The sequence below is a fragment of the Setaria italica genome, chromosome IX (genome assembly GCF_000263155.2).
Source record: "Setaria italica strain Yugu1 chromosome IX, Setaria_italica_v2.0, whole genome shotgun sequence".
Lineage (NCBI taxonomy): Eukaryota > Viridiplantae > Streptophyta > Magnoliopsida > Poales > Poaceae > Setaria > Setaria italica.
In genome coordinates this window covers 48,704,560-48,722,942 of record NC_028458.1, presented here as the reverse complement: position 1 = coordinate 48,722,942, position 18,383 = coordinate 48,704,560, and the positions used below count along the sequence as shown (strand labels likewise).

At 49.6% G+C, this 18,383-nt stretch overlaps 4 protein-coding genes and 1 pseudogene across 5 annotated transcripts; 3 read left to right on the top strand and 2 right to left on the bottom strand.

Annotated features, from left to right (window-relative positions):
- The window catches only part of LOC101775964, a 1,785-nt pseudogene extending 465 nt beyond the window's left edge, over positions 1 to 1,320 (bottom strand).
- Positions 506 to 5,900, top strand: LOC101767586 (pentatricopeptide repeat-containing protein At5g50990). 2 transcript variants are annotated; one of them, XM_004984603.4, is made up of 4 exons: positions 508 to 754; positions 3,763 to 4,388; positions 4,873 to 5,078; positions 5,434 to 5,900. In XM_004984603.4, exons 2-4 carry the CDS (start codon positions 3,862 to 3,864, stop codon positions 5,640 to 5,642), a joined length of 942 nt encoding a protein of 313 aa, XP_004984660.1. In that variant the 5' UTR covers positions 508 to 754; positions 3,763 to 3,861; the 3' UTR covers positions 5,643 to 5,900. The 2 variants fall into 2 exon arrangements, with proteins under 2 accessions (XP_004984658.1, XP_004984660.1); XM_004984601.3 differs by lacking the exons at positions 3,763 to 4,388; positions 4,873 to 5,078; positions 5,434 to 5,900 and adding an exon at positions 1,416 to 3,522 and having other exon boundaries at positions 506 to 754.
- A 544-nt stretch (positions 5,901 to 6,444) lies between these two features.
- LOC111255907 (putative zinc finger CCCH domain-containing protein 21) lies at positions 6,445 to 8,705 on the top strand. The gene is made up of 2 exons (XM_022823547.1): positions 6,445 to 7,310; positions 8,011 to 8,705. Exons 1-2 carry the CDS (start codon positions 6,456 to 6,458, stop codon positions 8,287 to 8,289), a joined length of 1,134 nt encoding a protein of 377 aa, XP_022679282.1. The 5' UTR covers positions 6,445 to 6,455; the 3' UTR covers positions 8,290 to 8,705.
- A 1,269-nt stretch (positions 8,706 to 9,974) lies between these two features.
- On the top strand, positions 9,975 to 13,949 carry LOC101767191 (calmodulin-binding protein 60 D). Its single transcript, XM_004984600.3, has 7 exons — positions 9,975 to 11,146; positions 11,253 to 11,331; positions 11,444 to 11,496; positions 11,945 to 12,432; positions 12,538 to 12,698; positions 12,808 to 13,005; positions 13,099 to 13,949. The coding sequence occupies exons 1-7, from the start codon at positions 11,040 to 11,042 to the stop codon at positions 13,543 to 13,545; spliced, it is 1,533 nt and encodes a 510-aa protein (XP_004984657.1). The 5' UTR covers positions 9,975 to 11,039; the 3' UTR covers positions 13,546 to 13,949.
- A 420-nt stretch (positions 13,950 to 14,369) lies between these two features.
- Positions 14,370 to 17,931, bottom strand: LOC101766497 (probable protein phosphatase 2C 33). The gene is made up of 7 exons (XM_004984598.2): positions 17,462 to 17,931; positions 17,189 to 17,360; positions 16,883 to 17,100; positions 16,650 to 16,757; positions 16,434 to 16,559; positions 16,099 to 16,334; positions 14,370 to 15,000 (listed from the first exon to the last, which is right to left on the bottom strand). The coding sequence occupies exons 1-7, from the start codon at positions 17,669 to 17,671 to the stop codon at positions 14,778 to 14,780; spliced, it is 1,293 nt and encodes a 430-aa protein (XP_004984655.1). The 5' UTR covers positions 17,672 to 17,931; the 3' UTR covers positions 14,370 to 14,777.
- Between the last annotated feature and the right edge of the window lie 452 nt (positions 17,932 to 18,383).

The window sequence follows — 18,383 nt, the reverse complement described above, 5'->3', positions numbered from 1 at the left end:
GACGGGTGAGCGCCCTTCATGGAGTAGATGAACTTCCCCACGCCGCCACTCCCACGACATCCACCAGTTGTCGAGGCGGCTGAGCTAGGCGTTGTTATCGAGCGTGACGAGCGCGAGGTAGCTGGAGGGGTACGCCTGGAGCACGTCGTAGGTGATGAAGAGATCGCCGGTGCCGCGCGAGAAGAAGTTCTTGGTCGGGTCGGTGGCGTCGGCGTCGATGACCGAGGCGTTGACCTCGGCCTCCGGCGTGAGGACGCAGCAAGTGGACAGGATCCCCGCGGTGACGTTTCTCGCCGCCTCGCACGCGTAATCCGGGTTGTCCAGCGAGAGCTCGACGGGGAGCGGTACGAACGGGATGGACCCGGAGAAGAAAGTGCCGACGATGCCGACGGAGGCCGGGATCTGCGAGAGGTCCCCGGCGGTGGCGATGGGCGTGAGGAGGTCCGTCTGCGGGTACCCCGAAAAGGAGGTGGCGTGGCTGGCGTCCTCCGTGGTGTTGCCCGGCACACCCCCCCCCACCCCGGCCTCCGGTTCCTGAACCCCCACTCGTCCTCCTCCTCCGCTGAACGCTCCTCTCCTCCACGCCTCTCACGCTCCCTCCCTTTCTCCGCGGCACGCAAGGAATATACCTTCTGTAGCGTCCCCTGCTTCCGCCCCCATCCTGTATTAGTGCCCCCCTGCCGCTCAATTTACCGGGCTCTCTGCGCTCTCTCGCCGTCGGTTTGGATCTTGGCCGCCTCGGCCGGTTCGCAAGGTACCTGCTCTCATCTTTGTTGGGAACCCATTGATGCGCTGTTTGGTTGTTCTTCGGCGGGGCATTTCGTCGAGCACCTGGGACGCGTCACTCTGTCCGATGTTGAGCTTTTGTTGTATCCATGTTTGCTAGAACATTTTGCTGGTTCCGCCGGTGTTCTGCACACATTATGTATGTTTATGTACTGTTTAGGGAGTTCAGTTGATGATTGCTGTTTTTTGCCCCCTAGCTCTACCGGGCCTCACTTGTTGCTGTTTGCCTGTTTCTCCCCCCCTACTTCTTGCGTCCCTCAGAGGCAGTGTTGTGGTATACGCCTTAATTACACATGCTCTGCAAATTGATGTGTTGCTGAGCATGTGATCCCTATAGAACCGCAATATGTAAGATGCACATAGAGTAGCAAGATCAGGGCTATGTGTGAAATGATTTGGGCTAGCGTTGTCGATAACTATCAGAATTATCTCAAATCATCTCATGTTAAGAAGCATTGATTAGTGGGCGTTTACTAATAAATAATCTCCATGAGATTCATGAGCGTAAAGATGATAATTAGTTACCAGGAACATGTGGCCGTTCCATGTTCAATATTCTTAATACTTACTTTGTAGCTTCCATAGATTCGTGCACAAGAATTGATGGCCATTTTGTTCGTTCATTTCAGGATAGTCAACGAGCATAGAGTTCATGTTGCCTGATTACCTTAGTTGCTGCTATGTGGTTTAAGGTGTCGTCCAACCATTCTGGATAAATTAGGTTGCAGGTGGACTTTAAAAACTAGCTGCCTGGTGAAATTCGAAATTTTCTCCTGTGTTCTATTGAACTCACCTCAGAAGCTTGTTTGCACTATGTCTTATGTGAACTGTTTGAGGAAGCATCCCTATAGAATTGTCTTTCCGTATGCCAACTCCATCCTCAGAGCTTCTTTAGAGAAAGGCTCCCCACAAAAGTCACTAATGGACTATAGAACTTTGCTCCATTTCTCCGCTTTCTGCCCTGATTACAGAACTTATGCTCTTCTTCTCAAAGCTTGTGCAAGATGCTCAGACCTCTATGCTGCCATGGAAATCCATTGTCATCTCACAAAAGTTGGGCTCCTATCTAATCAACATCTAACACCTCCTCTGCTCAAGTTATATATTGCTCATGATCGCATGCTGGAAGCACGTGAACTATTTTGGTCAATGCTGGAGTGGAGTACCGATCCCTTCCATGGTAATTTGATGCTTATGGGACTCTTGAGGAGTGGACAGCTAGATAAGGCATATCAGATTTTCAAGAGGATGCCTGTCAAGGATTTGATCTCTTGGAATTCAATGATTGCAGGTGCAGTAAGGAGTTCGCACCTGAAAGATGCAATGAATCTTTTTAGCAGGCTAGTCCGTTCAGGTCTTGTGCCTGATGGCTTCTCGTTCTCCTCAGTTCTGTCAGCATGCGCTAAAGCTGGTGCTCGCCGATATGGAGTGTGGGTGCATCAACTGATGACTGAATTGGGGGTAGAAATGAATCATATCTTAAGCTCAGCACTTGTTGACATGTATGCTAAATGTGGAAGAATTGATGTGGCAACTGAGATATTCAATATAGTCAAGAGAAACCATATTTCTGTGTGGAATACAATGATTAGTGGTCTGGCAGCACATGGTCTTGGATCTGATGTAGTGATTTTGTTCCGCAAGATGAAAAGTGAAGAAGTGGTTCCTGATGGGGTTACATTTGTTGCGCTCTTGACAGCATGCAGCCACTGTGGTATGGTTGAAGAGGCTCGGCAATACTTCAAATCAATGACTACAGAGTATTCTATCACACCAGAGGTTGAACACTATGGTGCATTGGTGGATACATTGTCACGAGCTGGTTTGCTGGATGAAGCATACAACTTGGTAAAGTCGATGAATGTAAAACCTGATGCTGTTATATGGAGGGCATTACTTAGCGCCTGTCGCAGGTATCGCCAAACAAAATTAGGTGAGGTCACTGTTGAGCATATGGCATGCCATGGCAGTGGGGATTACACCCTTCTTTCAAACATCTACTCATCAGCAAATAGATGGAATGATTCAGAGGAACTATGGAAACAGCGGAAACAAAAGAAAATTAGGAAAAGCAAAGGCTTGAGTTGGGTTGAGTTAGGGGGAAGCACACATGAATTTAAAGCTGGTGATCGATCTCATCCTGATACTGAGGATATATACCGAGTGCTGCATGGATTATCTAAAAGAGCTAAGGTTGAAGGTTATGCTCCATTGACTGAACTAGTAACAAAAGATGTCTCAGAGGAGGAAAGAGAAGAAAACCTTGCCTTCCACAGTGAGAAGCTGGCAGTGGCTTATAGTGTCCTTAAGACTAGTCCAGGGACAGAGATAATGGTGTCAAAGAATCTGCAGACTTGCAGTGACTGTCATGAATGGATAAAGATAATATCAAAGGTACTTTGCCGTGTTATAATTATGAGAGATAGAATTCGATTTCACCGGTTTGAAAGCGGACGCTGCTCCTGCAAGGATTATTGGTAAACCTTTTCTGTAGCAATGCAGAGGTGACCTAATTAAAGCTAAACAAGCTGTTCCAAGGGGATACGATGGTTCAAGCACTTCGGTCACATGGAGACCTTGGTTCTGTTCCTGCATAACAATGAGTCAATGACAAAAACCCCTGGGAGACCTTTGGTTACCAGTTTAGCTGTTTGGTACATGTACAAGAAGGGATGGCAGACACATGCATATTGTACACTCCTACGAAGCATCGAAGTGAAGCAATACAAGTGAACAGTGAGATCGAGAGTTTTCTGTTTTCTGATTTATTCAGTGCTCTTATGTTTTCCAATGTGTGTCATGTAAAACTGCTTTGCTGTCTTGTTTTCGACTTTTGGGTGATTGCTTGTGTTGACATGATATGTGGTGCAATGTATGTGATTGGCTGCATCACTTTTTGGATGTTTCTCTTTCATTTCTCTTCCTGGATTGGTTAACCTCTTCCATCTAGAACTGATTGTTTACTTATCATTTCAGGATTAATACTGAAGGGACATTCAATATTCAGTAAACTCGTGCTGTACTGAAAAATAGGAGTAGCAATACCTTTGATGCCCCATTCACTCCATTTCTGCAATGTCCTTGTCTTCTATTTGCTGTGGGAACTTCCATCTACTAAGGAACTTGATAGGAAACACTTGTAATATCAGATTGCTTAAATACCATAGCAGATCAATATTCGAAACTTTGCTCTCTATCAGAAGACATCAAAGTAGACCTCTTAGTACAACAGTACTAGCAAGAAGCACAAGAAAAGGGAGTAAGCAGTCATTTAGCAATAGCCGTCATTTGCATGTTGAATCAGTTGAATCATCGATTGAAGTGTTCAAGCAGCCAGAGCTTGAGCAGCTTAAATCACTACATACCTACAAGGAAAAGTTTTCTGGAGTCAAGACTGAATGGCCTGCAACTATCCTTGTTTTTGATATTGAAACAACTGGTTTCTCACGTCGTGAGGACAGAATTATTGAATTTGCTGTTCGTGATCTTATGGGGGGAAAGAATAGCACTTTTCAGACACTCATAAATCCCGAGAAAGATGTGAGAAATACGTACATTCATGGTATTAGCAACAGCATGCTCTGCAGGCCTGATGTTCCAAGGTATGTTCATGCTTTATTATGCCTGATATGTGATTAGGACTGAAATTGAGGATTGCTTTCTCTATCCCATGCATCCTTTGTGTTTTTTTTTTGCATGCAAACATGTTCAAATGTCATTACTTTGTTGTGATATTTTTGAAAAAAAAGATTCCCTGTAACTTATGTTTACTTTTGGTACATGTTGTGTTTGATAACCATGATATGCCATATGAGGGAATAAGGCTTCTACCTTCTATATTATGTTCTGAAAATGCAGCAATGTGAAGAAAAAACTATGTACTGGAATCAATCTCCCATGTTTTACTTCCTAGAGGCAATTTGCTACCCATTATATATTTTCATATAAAAACTTTCCTATTATAGTTAAACTTAAGTTGTTAATTACAATGCATTTAAATCATGATTGCCCTTATTAGTTTTGTTATGGACTCCTTGAATTCTTTTGCTTTTATCAATCATGGAGGTCTCATGTATGACTATGCAGATTTGGAGACCTTATCCCCATTCTGCTACAATATGTTTGGAGTCGTCAAATGGATGGTAAACCGGTTCTCTGGGTTGCTCATAACGGGCGTTCCTTTGATGTACCGTTTCTCTTCTTTGAGTTCCGACGGTGTAAAGTAGAGATGCCTGGTGACTGGCTTTTTGTCGATACTCTTCCTATTGCAAGACAATTGGTTGATTCTGAGGGTATGCTCTCTTTTCAAGTTTACCATTTCCTTGCGTGGACATACTGTTCTGAAGAGCTTCCTTTTTCGTAATAAATTAATGAAATACAGCGATCTATCGTGCCCTGACATTGCTGATGAACTAGCAAGCTAAACTTAGTTTTGCTATTATAGTCGCTTCTGTCTATAGTATTTTAGTTTTGTAATTTAAGTGCTAGTGTGATTCAGTAAGATGCTTTCAGTCATCTGTAAGAAAGTATTTGAAGCTTTTATCTGTGGATTCTGTTGTGTGTTTATTGCAAGAACGAGAAAGCATATTATATTACCATTGAGCAGGTGATTTAAAGTTAAACCTTTCTTTCATGTGTGGTTTGCAGGGTCAAAACTCAGCTCTGTGTCATTGGAGAAGCTGAGAGAACGCTACAAGATTCCCCTAACAGGGAGCGCGCACCGTGCCATGCAGGATGTGACAACCCTGTGTTATGTGCTTCAGAAGTTGACTTTTGAGCTGAAGTTAACTGTTCCTCAGCTGCTCGAGAAGTCATTCCGAGCAACAGATCTTCCAGCGACTCGTTCTGACAAATAACTGCATCTGCCTTGCCCGGAAGATTGCCTGAAGCACCAGATTGTTCCATTGTTGTTGTTGTATAACAGAGATGCTATTTGGAGATCCCAGCTCTGATTTCTTTATTGCGCCTTCTAACAAGAGAATAAAACCAGCCTGATCTTCTCTGATACATATCAGTAGTACAGTAATCAGTATTACTGATACTCAGCCCTTGTAGGCTTGTATACATTACTGAAATTAATTCAACATACATTTACTTGATTGCAAAATTACTTCTATGTGCTTCCCAACCACGAAGAAGCGCAATGTTCTTGACAGCTTCTGTGGGGTGTACTGGCTTGTTTCAGACTTCCACCATTTCTGAGATGCAGTTCTCTGTCACAGCAAGTCAGCAATGAAGGGGAAAGTCTATCGTACCCTTGTTGAGCTTATCAGCCTCCTGTTTTGTACATATTGAACCATAAAGTTAACCTTATGGTTACACAGGATAAATCTCAGATACAACCAATGGCGTCTCAATGTTTCTTTCCTCACAAGAAATGGTGTCAGTTATAACAAACGGTTGTCTTGCAGCTTCATCAGTGGCTCGTTGTTTCAGTAACAGGGAGAAGAAAAAAATGGGCAACGGACTCTATATAAGCCGGGGCCAGTCAAACCCCAACTACCCCCGCTTCCCTCCAACCTCCCCAATTCAAACCCAACGGCGACGCCAAGGTACCGCCGCGACCGCGGCCGCCTCCTCATCGTCTTCCTCACGATTCGAACCCTAGCTTCATAACTCTCCTGCTCTTGCTTCGCAGCTTGGGCGCTCGAGCTCGAGTGGAGGCGGCGATGGAGGGGGAGCTGGGGTTCCTCTCGCCCGCGAGGCCGTCGCGTGTCTCCTCCAAGCGCGGCGACGATCGCGGCTTCGGCTCGCCGACATGGTCGTCTCCGCTGGGGACGCTGCTCGACTCGCCCTCATCGTGCATTTCCGAGAGCCGCGCCGGCGGGGACGGGGTCTCGGGATTCAGCTCGCCGACATGGGGATCGCCACTGGAGAAGCTGTTCAACTCGCCCTCATCGTGCGTCTCCGACGACAGCCGAGTCGGTGGCAACGGCTCCGGGTTCAGCTCGCCGACATGGGGATCGCCGCTGGAGACGCTGTTCTACTCGCCCTCATCGTGCGTCTCAGACAGCCGTGGCGATGGCGACGGCTCCGGGTTCAGCAAGCCGAAGCAGGCGTCGCCGCTGGAGACGCTTCTCAATTCCCCCTCGTCGTGCGTCTCCGACGGACGCGGTTGCGGAAACAGCTCTTCGCCGAGGGTCTCGAAGGAGCGTGACAGCGAGGTGCAGAAGGCGGAGAGGCTCCTGCGCGAGATCGCCGAGCGCTACGACGACTGCTTCCTCCGCCTGCGCAACGCCACGGCCGAGCTCGCCGACCTCCGCCGCGAGCGCATCCACCTCGGCGCCGAGAACCTGCACCTCTCCCTCCTCCTCGAAGAGCTCGAGGCCGCCGAGCAGAGCAAGCAGGCGTCCGCGGTGGCTCTGAATCTGACACTGCCGCCGAGGCCCGTGCAGGCTGAAGCAGCATCCGGACGCGCCCCGAAGAGCATCTCCATGCGCTCGAAGGGCTTCCTCTCGCCGAAGCAGCCGCTGCGGGAGACCCAACCACAGCGCCTCCGTGTTCGCACGTCCCCGGCGAAGGAGGTGAGACCCCAAATCTCACTATTCAATAGCCGTAATTTCACACCGCCCAGAACCTTGCCTGTTCAGTGTTTATCTCGCTAGAATTTGCACATAATAAATCACTAGTTCCTGAAATTTGGTAATAATTGGGAAGAGATTTGGCTTGTGCTACAATTAAATGGGGGGAAAACTCAACACTAAGCTTTCAAAATCACACGAGCTCTGGTAATTTGCTTTTGGCATCATCTGGCATTTGCAACTGCATAAACGGTCAGGCTATGTTGAATGGGTTTAATTCAGATAGTGTACTTAAAATTCGTAAGCACACAGCTTATGGTTAGTTTACACAGTGGTCGGCAATGCTGGATTCAACAAGTCGGAATTCCACCTCGAAATTTGTGTACTCATGTTCTGCATCTGCCTATGCTCCAACTGGATGTTAAGATAGTGAGCTTTAATTTTGGGGGAAAGCACAAATTGGTTTGGTCAATCTGAAGAAGAAACAGGTTCAGTTAAAAATGGGTTTCGCAATAATTCGTCAGTTCAGAACTTCTTTCTTTTTGGTTACAAATTGAGTAGCAGTCGCTGTTATAGGCTTATTGCTGAACTGACTGGGTGTTGAACTATTGATTTGTCTTAATTCAGCAAACCAAATGCGAACTCGATTATTTGTTAACACGGATTCTGTGTTTGACCTCGTAATTTGGAATGGCGATCGCAGGACGCAAGTGAGAAGGAGAAGGATGACGGGGAGGTGGAGATGGAGGCTTCGAGGCAGGGCGCCGTGAAGACCGAGCTGTGCAACAAGTGGGAGCGCGGCGGATGCCCCTACGACAGGCGGTGCAGGTTCGCGCACGGCATGGAGGAGCTGCGCCCCGTGATCCGCCACCCGCGCTACAAGACCTTGGCGTGCCAATTGTTCGCCGCCGCCTCCGGCTGCCCCTACGGCCACCGCTGCCACTTCCGCCACTCCCTGCCGTCCACTGTCGAGACCTGCTAGGCCGCCGGCGACCGTCCACCTCCTGCTGCCGCCGCGTAAGCGCAACGCCTCTTCTAGCCTCCTGCTTGTTAAGATTCGGAGCTGCTTCGTCTGTCATTCATTCATACTAGATCATGTATGTGGCTTAATAAAGTAGCAGCATGCTCCTTGCATTTGGTGTTTAGTTAGCTTAATAATAGAGTAATACAGTATTGCCGAGTGATGGGCCAATGATGGGTTAGGGATGATGGGCCAAACGGCCAGAGATATCAAAACAAAGTTCGCTGACAAAAGAAGATGGGCCAAATTGGCCGTGTATGTCATGTGATCGTCACTCTTCTAGTGACACAAATTGTAGCCCAAAATAAGGCTTTGTATGTTATTGGACTGGGACATGCATCTGATATGATAAAACCTGAATAGTCATTTTTTCGGAATTTTCTCCTCCTGTGAATTTGTGATGCTCTATAACATTTCCCGTTGTGAAGGGTGTTCCGTGCCGGATGCTTCTGTCCTTCCTGTGTGTGACTGAACGAATCTGCAACTGGCAGCGTGACCCCATTTTGATGGCAGCCTTCCTTTTTGTGAACTCGAATTGCCGAGCACCACAAGCATTGTTTCCGAGAAAACTGTGTACCAGCCACCGCCCACTGGGAGTCACCTCATGATCTTTCTATAGTTCCCTGTTACATGTGCGCCACAGACTGACGCGCCATGCAGATTTCGTTTCAAAAGAAGTGCAATGCAGAGAGGAGCTTTGACCCTAAAGGGAGATACGGCGTTGCAAGCAGTCATGAACTGTTCATATATTTTTTTTCCCTTTTTGGGGTCGGGGAGTTCAATGCAGCGAACCATTGCGAAAGAAATAGGAGTAGAATTTAGGTGCGCGAAGTTCGTTTTAGAGGCTGCCGAACAAAAATTGGGAAATTAATTCTCACATCCCAATATCCCATTGTCTCAAAAAAGAAATATATTCCCACACCTCCAAGACTCCATCCAGGTTACAGGGAGCATCATCGGCGGCACCCCGTGCGCCTTGCGTCCCGTTCTCGTCAGCCCTAGCCGACGAGCGCCAAAGCGCCGCCGCCTCGGATGCCATGCGGGAGCTAGGGAGCTAGGGACAAGGGCAGGGCGCACGCACTGACGCGCGCACACGCCCAAAGCGAGCGCAGAGCATCAGCATCGTGTGCTAAAGAAGGCCCCTTTCTGCTCACATGGACGGGGTGTGGTGTGCCGCTTCCAGCTTTCCGAGGGAGATTTGAAGATAGCATAGCCTTCCTGCACAGGCGCACAGCAGCGGCAAAAGCCAAGCCCGGCAGGGCCCCCGACGAGCATGGTGTCGTGCGGTGAGCAGAGCATGGCGCTTTCTAGGGCCAGCAAAGGCGAATGTAGAGCTGAGCCACCAGAGAACAGAACAGGGAAGGGCAGGGCAGCGCCTCTCTACTACTGCTAGACTGCTAACGCTATCTGCTGCTTATCCTGGAGGAAAGGGGAGGAAGGAAGGGGTGCCTGCAGCCGGCAGATGCCCTCATCTAGCACTTTCTAGGATTCCTTTTCGGGAATTAGGGGGCAATTGGAAATCCAGTTCTCTACCTAGCTGTCGTATTTGCAGGTTTGTCTGCATCTCTGCAAGTCAAGAGAATAGGTTCGATTTTTTAAGTTCAGTGGTACTACTTCAAGTCGAGCTCGATCAGAAGAGAAATGGTCTGATCATTTCAAGAAGTGTTAGCTGAACATTCACCTTTTTCCCTGTACATGATTAAGAGCTGGACATTGGTTGACGTGCACGGGCACCGAGCAGCTCATTCACAGCTGAATTGAATTATTCCATCAGAGAAAAGATAAAAAAGGAAATGGGAAAAGCACTATCATTCCAACTTCGTCTCTCCACGATCCAGAGGCGCACACGAACTCATCATGAGCTCGACGCAACGCAGGGGAGAAAGAGCGAGAGGAGCCGAATCCCTCGCTCGGCGCTCGCTTTGTTCCTCGCCGCTTTGCGCTCCCTTTCTTCCCCCGCTCCGAGCACCTCCCTCCCCCCGGCGCGAAAAGCTCTCCTTTGTACCCATCTTTGAGCCCCCAAAAGCCTACCCGCCGAGGGGCATCCGTCTCCACGGCGGCCCAGACCCGTCCATGGCCACGAACAGCCGCTCCAACTCTGCTTCCTGGAAGCTTCTCCAATCCAGCCACGCACACCCCCCCGGCGGCCCGCCTCCCGATGCACCCCGCCGCTGCCCATTCCATCCCCATCCCCGATCGACTCCCCCACCGCACGGTCATGCGCTCGCTCGCAGGCCACAGCTAGCCGGTGACAGCTCCCGGCCGCCCCCGCCTTTGCCACTTTCCGGCCTGACAAAATCCCGCGCCCTTTCTGCAGGCGTACGTCGGCACTGAAAGAGAGGAGCCGAGGAGGGGGAGGACGGAAAAGCCGAAAGCCATCTATCCCCTCCTCGGGTGGGTGTGCTCCGAATCTTGGCATTTCTAGGGATTCTGTCATCCCGGTGTGGCGAGGCGGGTGGCGCTTTACGGTCTTTTGCCCGGCCGGGGAGCGTGTCCGTGACGAGACCGACCCCCCCACACACACCCGTGGAAGAAGCTTCCACGCTGCTTCCTCTGCTTTCCTGCGCCCCGGGCTATTTATAGCCGCCGCGGTCACTGCCAGGGGGTTTAAGCTAACGGTGCGAGCCGGCCGCCCCAGGTGAATCCGAGTGAGCCTAGTGGTCTCGACCTCTCGAGGTGTTGGCTCGCACGTGGGCCAGAGCGGTGTCGCCATGGACCTGAAGAGGGCGCTGGACGTGGAGGAGGAGGTGGTGGACGGCGACGAGGAGGAGCTCGCCGCCGGCTGCCCCGACGCCAAGCGCCGCCGGACGTTCCTCAAGTGAGCTTTGATTCCGTGCTGCATTGGGGCGTGGCCGCGCTGAATGCTTGAGTTCTTGGGTTTCTGACGCTGATGTTCGCCTCTGTCCTGTCCTGTCCATTTGCAGTAGCTCGATGCAGGAGGCCATCGGCGCGCAGTACATGCAGAGGCATCTGCCCAAGCTGGAGCCGTTCCTGCGCAGAGTCGTAAGCACTTCTCCTCCGCAGCCATCTGAATGGCACTGCACTTCGTTGCACTGTGGCGTTTTTTCCCTATCTCTGACAGAATTCTGATGGCCATTTGCGTCCTGATAATCAGGTGCAGGAGGAGGTGCATAATGTCCTCATCCGACACATCGATTCTGCACACAGGTTAGCCTCTAGACACTGAATTACTGAAATGCTACTAGTTCTTGTGGAGTAGCACATACTATGCTAGTAGCGGCTAGTTTCTCAGAGTTATGAAAATCTTGCATGCTTCAAGCTCAGTATTGCAAACGGTTAATGCTGAACAACAGTGTTCACAATCGCTAGAGCAGTATAAGTCTGGTTATTTTCATCTCACCCCTCTGCATTTTGAGTACTTCAAATATTAGTTGTTGTAGGAGACATCCTGCTCTAGTTTGCTACTCATGCTGCTGTTAGGATTCCTCTGAAAAACTGCTTTTAATTGTTTCAGAAATTATGCTGTCAGTGCAGTGTTAGGCTTTAGCTTCTTTTACTTTTGCTGTCAAATCTACTTTACCCAAACTGCCAACACACCACTTTTCGTTTTCAGTTGGTGCATGTCATGACTGAACTTGTGTTCTGCATTGTTCAGGCTCCCACTGCAACTGAAAACAAGCAGCAAACGGTACAAGCTGCAGTTCCAGGGAAACCTGCCGCAGACGCTTTTCACAGGCAACAGAGTGGAGGCCGAGAGCAAGCAGCCGCTCCGGATCGTCCTGACCGACGCCGCCACCAACCAGACGGTGACCTCCGGCCCCCTGTCCTCGATGAAGGTCGAGCTCCTCGTCCTCGACGGCGACTTCAACGCCGACGAGCGGCTGGAGCACACCGAGAAGGAGTTCAGCGAGAGCGTGGTGTTCGAGAGGGAAGGCAAGAGGCCGCTCCTGTCCGGTGAGGTGATCATCGTGCTCGAGAAGGGCGTCGCCTCCATCCGCGACATCTCCTTCACGGATAACTCGAGCTGGATAAGGAGCCGGAAGTTCAGGCTCGGCGCGAGGATGTCCCGGGCCAGCTCCATCGAAGAACGGGTGCAGGAAGCTGTCAGCAATCCCTTCCTCGTCAAGGATCACCGTGGAGAAGGTAAGTTGTTGGTCTACGCTCTTGACTTGGCACAGGTTTTTGTTCATGAAACATTTCGTCGTAGTAGTTTTGAACTCGACATTCATCAATGCTCCCGAATTTCAGTGTACAAGAAGCACCATCCTCCTGCATTAGCCGACGACGTGTGGCGCCTGGAGAAGATCGGGAAGGACGGGGTTTTCCACAAGAAGCTTGCTGACTTTGGAATCCACACCGTTCAAGACTTCCTCAGGAACCTGGTGATGGACCAGTACGGACTGCGCAGCGTAAGAGACTTGCACTACTGTCACGTACTGCTGATACAGTAGTGCTAATTCTGCTTCAGATTACCGAGCGTTGTATTCTCACCTTGCTGCACCGCACTACTGTTTTCAGTTGCTTGGCGGCGGGATGTCGAACAAGATGTGGGAGTCGACGGTGGAGCACGCCCGGGAGTGCGTGCTGGACGACAAGCTCTACTCCTACTGCAGCGGGCACGGCATCGTCCTCCTCTTCAACTGTGTCTACGAGGTCGTCGGCGTGATCGTCGGCACCAACTGCTTCACTTTGAACGCCCTCGATCCGACCCAGAAGGTCAGCAGCCGAACAGACAAAAATGCAGCAAGCGCGACGACGATCATGTCATGAGCGGCACACCTGACTGAGCTTTTTTTTTAATCTGTGCAGGCGCTGGTGGTGAAGCTGCAGCAGGACGCGTACAAGTTCCCGGACCGCATCGCCGAGTTCAAGGTGCAGTCGCAGGGCGCCCCCGCGGACCAGCCACCGGCCGCGGCCCAGGCCCTGCCCGTGCCCGCCGCGCAGGTGCTCGGCCTTATCCCACAGGGCACTCACCTTCCAGGAGGCGCCCCGGGCTCGCACGACGGCGACCTGCTGCTGAACCCGCTCCTCCTCCAGCAGCAGCGGCCGCAGCCGCTCAGCGAGGCCCTGGAGGACGTGCTGCAGTCGGCCGGCGCCGCGCACCACCAGCTCGGCGGCGCCGAGCCGTGGTCGTTCCCCTCGTTCGGGGTCGGCGTCGGGGCGGGCGGGTTCGACGCACGGGACCCCTTCGACGTGCAGTTCAGCGGGTCGCAGACGTGCGGGCTGCTGCTCTCCAGCACCGGCGCCAGGTTGTGAGGCCACGACGCGCGCGCTTGTTTTCGCTGGGCACGTCTTCCATGCGGTGTAGGATGGGATCGCGCGGGAGGAGCGTGGCAATTGGCATCATCATTTCGGCTGGATGCCATGCCGAGCCCTCCTGCCGGGTCGTGTCCGTTCGTCTAACTGTCTGCTGACATTGACCAGTGTTTGCTGTTTGGCTTGAGGACGCCTGGGAGAAAGGCAATAGCTGATGCACGCAGAGAAGAAGAAATAACTAGTGGTGCAATTGGTAGGATCAGATGTGAATCTTTTTTTCATCTTTTATCATTTTGGGATGTAACATGAGTCGTGAAAAAAATTAGCACTGCTCCGGGGTGTTTTGACTGTTCACCAGAACCCCTACCCATGTGTGTAAAAGCGTAAAAAAGGTGCCTTGTTTCTTCCTTTCTTAAACACTGTAGTCGTAAACTACAGTGAAATGAATGGCTGCCTTTCCAGTGGGGTAGATCATGTATGCCCTAACATGGGTACCAGCCATAGCATCAAGTCATCAACAGACGCAAATAATTCAGCATTCCAGTTCTTCAGGGCAAGGTAGCTGGCACGATTGATGAGTCTCCAACCTTGCAGCACTAGCTGACATGCAGTACCGTCTCTCGTCCTCAGATTACTGTTATGGGAGAAAAATATAAAAACTACGCATCACAAGCTGGGAAATATGCTTCGACTACATATATTTGGCAGCTGTACGGCCGCTAGCTCAAGGACAGTTGCACAAAAAAGGAAGGGGGAAAAATCAACTCAGAAGAGGATTGCAAACAGCAATCTGAAGGCAAATACAATGAAATCCACTTCAGCCATACACCAAATACTGTCCTAGATTGATTGGGATAGAATCAAACGTTCAAGCGACCGGCTCCATACAAAATGCATTCTAAATCAGCAATGAGGAGCCGTGCCATCGTTATCAAACACATTGTTAGGCTACTCATTTCTCTTTACATGTTAGGGTTCACAATACTAAAGGCTTCAAGTTTGTTAGCTATCTTCTCTGAGCAAACGAAAAATGCCATCCGCACTGTTGATAGAAACCAGGCTTGTTAGTTACCCCCAATTTTTTCAGTTCAGGCTGGAGTGCAGTTAGTTTCACCACACAATACTTGGATCAAACAACAAACGGTTTATTCTTCTCTTTTTACAAGCAGCAGAAAACCGAAATCGAAGACTAGTTGGCATGGACAGGACCCGGTGGTTTCCTATCAGTACCTTCACCTGCACGTTGTTGAGCGGCTTGATCTTTTACCTTCCATCGCATCCTTCTTTTTCCTACAGTCTGAACAAAGATAAGGACCACCCCATGGTGTTGATGGGGCTGAGCAGCAGCCACCTACATTGTCCGTCATTAAACCTTCGAACGGCTCTTGGTCCACTTGGCAGATAGCGCAGCGGAAGGGAGGCAGATTAGCTTTTGATGGGAAATTTCTACCCAACCTGCAAAAGGTATAGATTTCAAGTTAGGGCACAGCTGAACAGGCTCAAGTGAGCAGACAGAGAAGTAACACCAGGGTGTCCTTCCTCTTGAAGCAGAACATCAATCAGCAATAGATCTCCAACAGCCAAACAGTCAAAGTTAATCATAAGGCAGCTATGTGATCATTATTTATATTAGTTTACTTGACTAAATGAAATGCTCCTGGCAGTTAAAAAGTTCTTCCAATCTAGCATGAAGTGCTCCTGGGAACCTCAATCTTCTACTGATAAGATAATACAACAAATTTAGTAGGAATGCCACATGCAATCAAGGATTCTAGTGAGGTTAAACAAAAGGGACTCTTGTGGCATATAACGAAATCTCTAAGATTACACATCACAACAAGTGTAGCCTAGCAAAACTAATATTCTTTTTACACTGCGTAAGTTCTGGAACGGGGAGAAGCAAAATGGCATACATACTTTATCCAAATGTAAGTCCATTGTAAAATCCACATCAACCACATTGCACATCCAGAATGTGGCATGGAATCTGTTAGCATAATATTACTTAAATCTTTTCTCTTAGGCCTACATTTTTAATTCACATTGAGAAAGGTATATATTCAAGTGATGCAACATGTCACCAAAAATTTATTCCTATCCAGTGCCAAAAATACCACAAAGGCTCATGTAAAGTGAATGATGCCATCATGAAAGAACAGGGTTGCAGTGACAACATTCTATGGAATTCCAGGGGCACTAGAACTAATGGAACATCCAAATATGCCTAACCAGCAGAGAACGGACAAACTAGGTTTTTAGTTTCTACTGCACAGACTCTTAAATCCTGATGCAAACCATCCTCCACCAATGAATATTTTTATTTCCATAACATCAAACACAAGGGCATGATACAAAAAAAAACGTGCAACAGAATTTGTTGAGCATTTCTGCATTGTTACTTACTCTACTAAACCAGAGACATGCGGCAATCAGAGTATTGGGAATTAATCGACGGCAACAAAGAATCCACATAAGCTAAAAAGCTTAGAATGTGCATAAAACTGCAAAAAGGGTTTAGAGATACATGAACTGCACGAGAAAACAAGAACATGCCTTTCTTCCAACATTGCAGATCCCTCCTCAAATATTTCTTCCACAGAGCTCAATGAAGCAGATTTGCTGAGCTTTCCGACAGAACTATGTGACCTCCTACCAAAAATAAGAGACTTCAACATGTTCTGATTTCTCTTTGGAGACAATGCTGGTGGTGTTGAACAATGATCAGATGGAATGATGTCAACAACCACGCATGTGGTGTCGTCTTTCAACCCGCTAGTCTTCAGAGCTTGCTGCACAAGAAGTTGGATACTGATTAGATGATTTAGACAATTTAAGCATAACACAGAAAGTACCGGATGATGCAATAGCCCAGCCACATGCATACTCACCTTAACAACAAGCTTCGCAGCCAGTTCTGCAGGCAATCCCCGACATGCCTGAGCAGCAGTCTCTGAGGACAGAGCATCCCATATTCCATCTGAAGCAATTATTAGTCTTCCACCAGTATTTGGGAGCTACAATTACCAAAAGTAAACCACATGTTAACAAAAACATGTTAGGAAGAGCTAATTCCTTTCGTTTGATAAAAAGTGATTATTTCACACCTTCACTTGCTTGACATGTGGAATCGGTACAATGAACTCGCCGACATCAGTATCCCCAATTGACCTTGAAAGGCACAATCCACCAGGCCAGCATCGGAGAGGACCAACCTAAAAAAGAGAGAGGACAATTAACAACAAAATCCACATCCAGAAGTGCTTCCAAAGCATGCAGATATAATTATGTATCCTAGAATTCTTCTTCATCGCCATCACTGATGAGCAGTGATCATTACCTCTTGTCCTCCACAGAGATTAAGCCGGCTGACCTCCCCTCCACTTGCTGTGACCCGCTCCCTCTCCTCTGCATTCTCTTCTAGCCGGTGATCCACAGTCAGCAACGAGACCTCGCCACCTTGTGTATCCAGAATGCACCTGGAATCTCCCACTGAAGCCACGGTGACCGTGAACCCATCAACCACAACCAGGGTCGCCGTTGTCCCTGAAGTCTCCCCTGCACCGATTCCCGAAGTTAAGCATCTTTCTAGCGAGGTTTGATCAGACTCCCAACGGCACTGCAAGGATCACCGGTGTCATCTCACCCTTGCGCTGGAAGTCAATGTCTGTCTTGACGAATCCAGCGACGAGCGCGCGCGGCAGCGCCTGTAGCCAGTCCTCGCGGCTGATGCCCTGAGGCACGGCGCTCATCACGTGCTCCAGCAATTTCTCCTTGCTGAACACCGCCGCCGACACGCCATTGTGGCCGTCGAACACCTGCGAACAGCAGATCCAAGGAACCAAAAACACAAGCCATCACACCACCGAACGCAAACTAGACCGGAATGGCAATACAAGAAAGGAAGAACGAGCCGTACAGCGAAGACGGAGAACGCGGAGGAAGGGTCGCCTGGGACGCGGAGGCAGTCGGGCTTGACGAGGAAGTAGTCCTCGCCGCGCTTGGCGAAGCCGGAGTGGCCGTACCGCACGAGCGGGCGCTCGGAGCCGTCGCCGCGGAGCTCGCGGCCGATCAGTGTGGCCAGGGGCAGAGCCGGGGAGAGCTTCCCCTCCGTGGCGGCGCCCGCCATCACAGCCTCTCGCCGCGGTCCTACAGAAGAAGCACTCTCCCAAAAAACCGCCGGGACGGCACCATGCCTTGCGCGGAAAATGTTGGGTCGGAGGCGACGGCGGGTAAAGACGCCAAGCTGGATCCGGGATCACGCGACGCGCACTCGGATTCGGAGGCAATGGCGACGCAATGCCGTCGGCGGCGAGCTGGGATTGGGGGAATTTGGCGAGGGCAGTGAACAGAAAGGGGCTGGAAATGGGGGCGAGGATTTTAATCCGCCGATCAGAGGGAGAACGCGGAGGAAGGTTTTGTGATTTTTGTGTAAAACAGGGGGTTTAGGTAAAAAATCTCCCGGCCGGTGTGGTCACTGGGTCAGCCCCAGCAGGTAGGGCTGCGTGTGCAACCGTGCTGGATAGGTGGTGGTCAATGGTGGTTTACAGCTTTAAGAAAACCGTGTCGACACTGGATTTTGTTGCTGTCGTCTCATGGTCACCGTGTCAGTATCCATACTTTGAACGCCAAACTGCCAGCTAAAATGGATAGCTTGGACCATACATGTCTTGTGTCAGGTGGCTATGGATCCATGTCACCATGTGCCGTGCCGCAAGTCAGCATGTCCACGTACCTTCCACTAACGAAAAAAGAAATAGAAAAGCATGTCCAGTTAACAATGTGGAAAAAACTAATTTATATTTAAAAATGTACTTAAGCTTTAAGACAATGCATGTAAA

Coding starts and splice junctions, on each gene's coding strand:
- LOC101767586 (XM_004984601.3), top strand. CDS start 1,600: ATGTCTTATGTGAACTGTTTGAGGAAGCATCCCTATAGAATTGTCTTT.
- LOC111255907 (XM_022823547.1), top strand. CDS start 6,456: ATGGAGGGGGAGCTGGGGTTCCTCTCGCCCGCGAGGCCGTCGCGTGTC. Junction 7,311..8,010: donor GCACGTCCCCGGCGAAGGAG/GTGAGACCCCAA, acceptor TGGCGATCGCAG/GACGCAAGTGAGAAGGAGAA.
- LOC101767191 (XM_004984600.3), top strand. CDS start 11,040: ATGGACCTGAAGAGGGCGCTGGACGTGGAGGAGGAGGTGGTGGACGGC. Junction 11,147..11,252: donor CGCCGCCGGACGTTCCTCAA/GTGAGCTTTGAT, acceptor GTCCATTTGCAG/TAGCTCGATGCAGGAGGCCA. Junction 11,332..11,443: donor AGCCGTTCCTGCGCAGAGTC/GTAAGCACTTCT, acceptor CCTGATAATCAG/GTGCAGGAGGAGGTGCATAA.
- LOC101766497 (XM_004984598.2), bottom strand. CDS start 17,671: ATGGCGGGCGCCGCCACGGAGGGGAAGCTCTCCCCGGCTCTGCCCCTG. Junction 17,361..17,461: donor CCGCGTTCTCCGTCTTCGCT/GTACGGCTCGTT, acceptor TGCTGTTCGCAG/GTGTTCGACGGCCACAATGG. Junction 16,758..16,882: donor ATCTCTGTGGAGGACAAGAG/GTAATGATCACT, acceptor TCTCTTTTTTAG/GTTGGTCCTCTCCGATGCTG.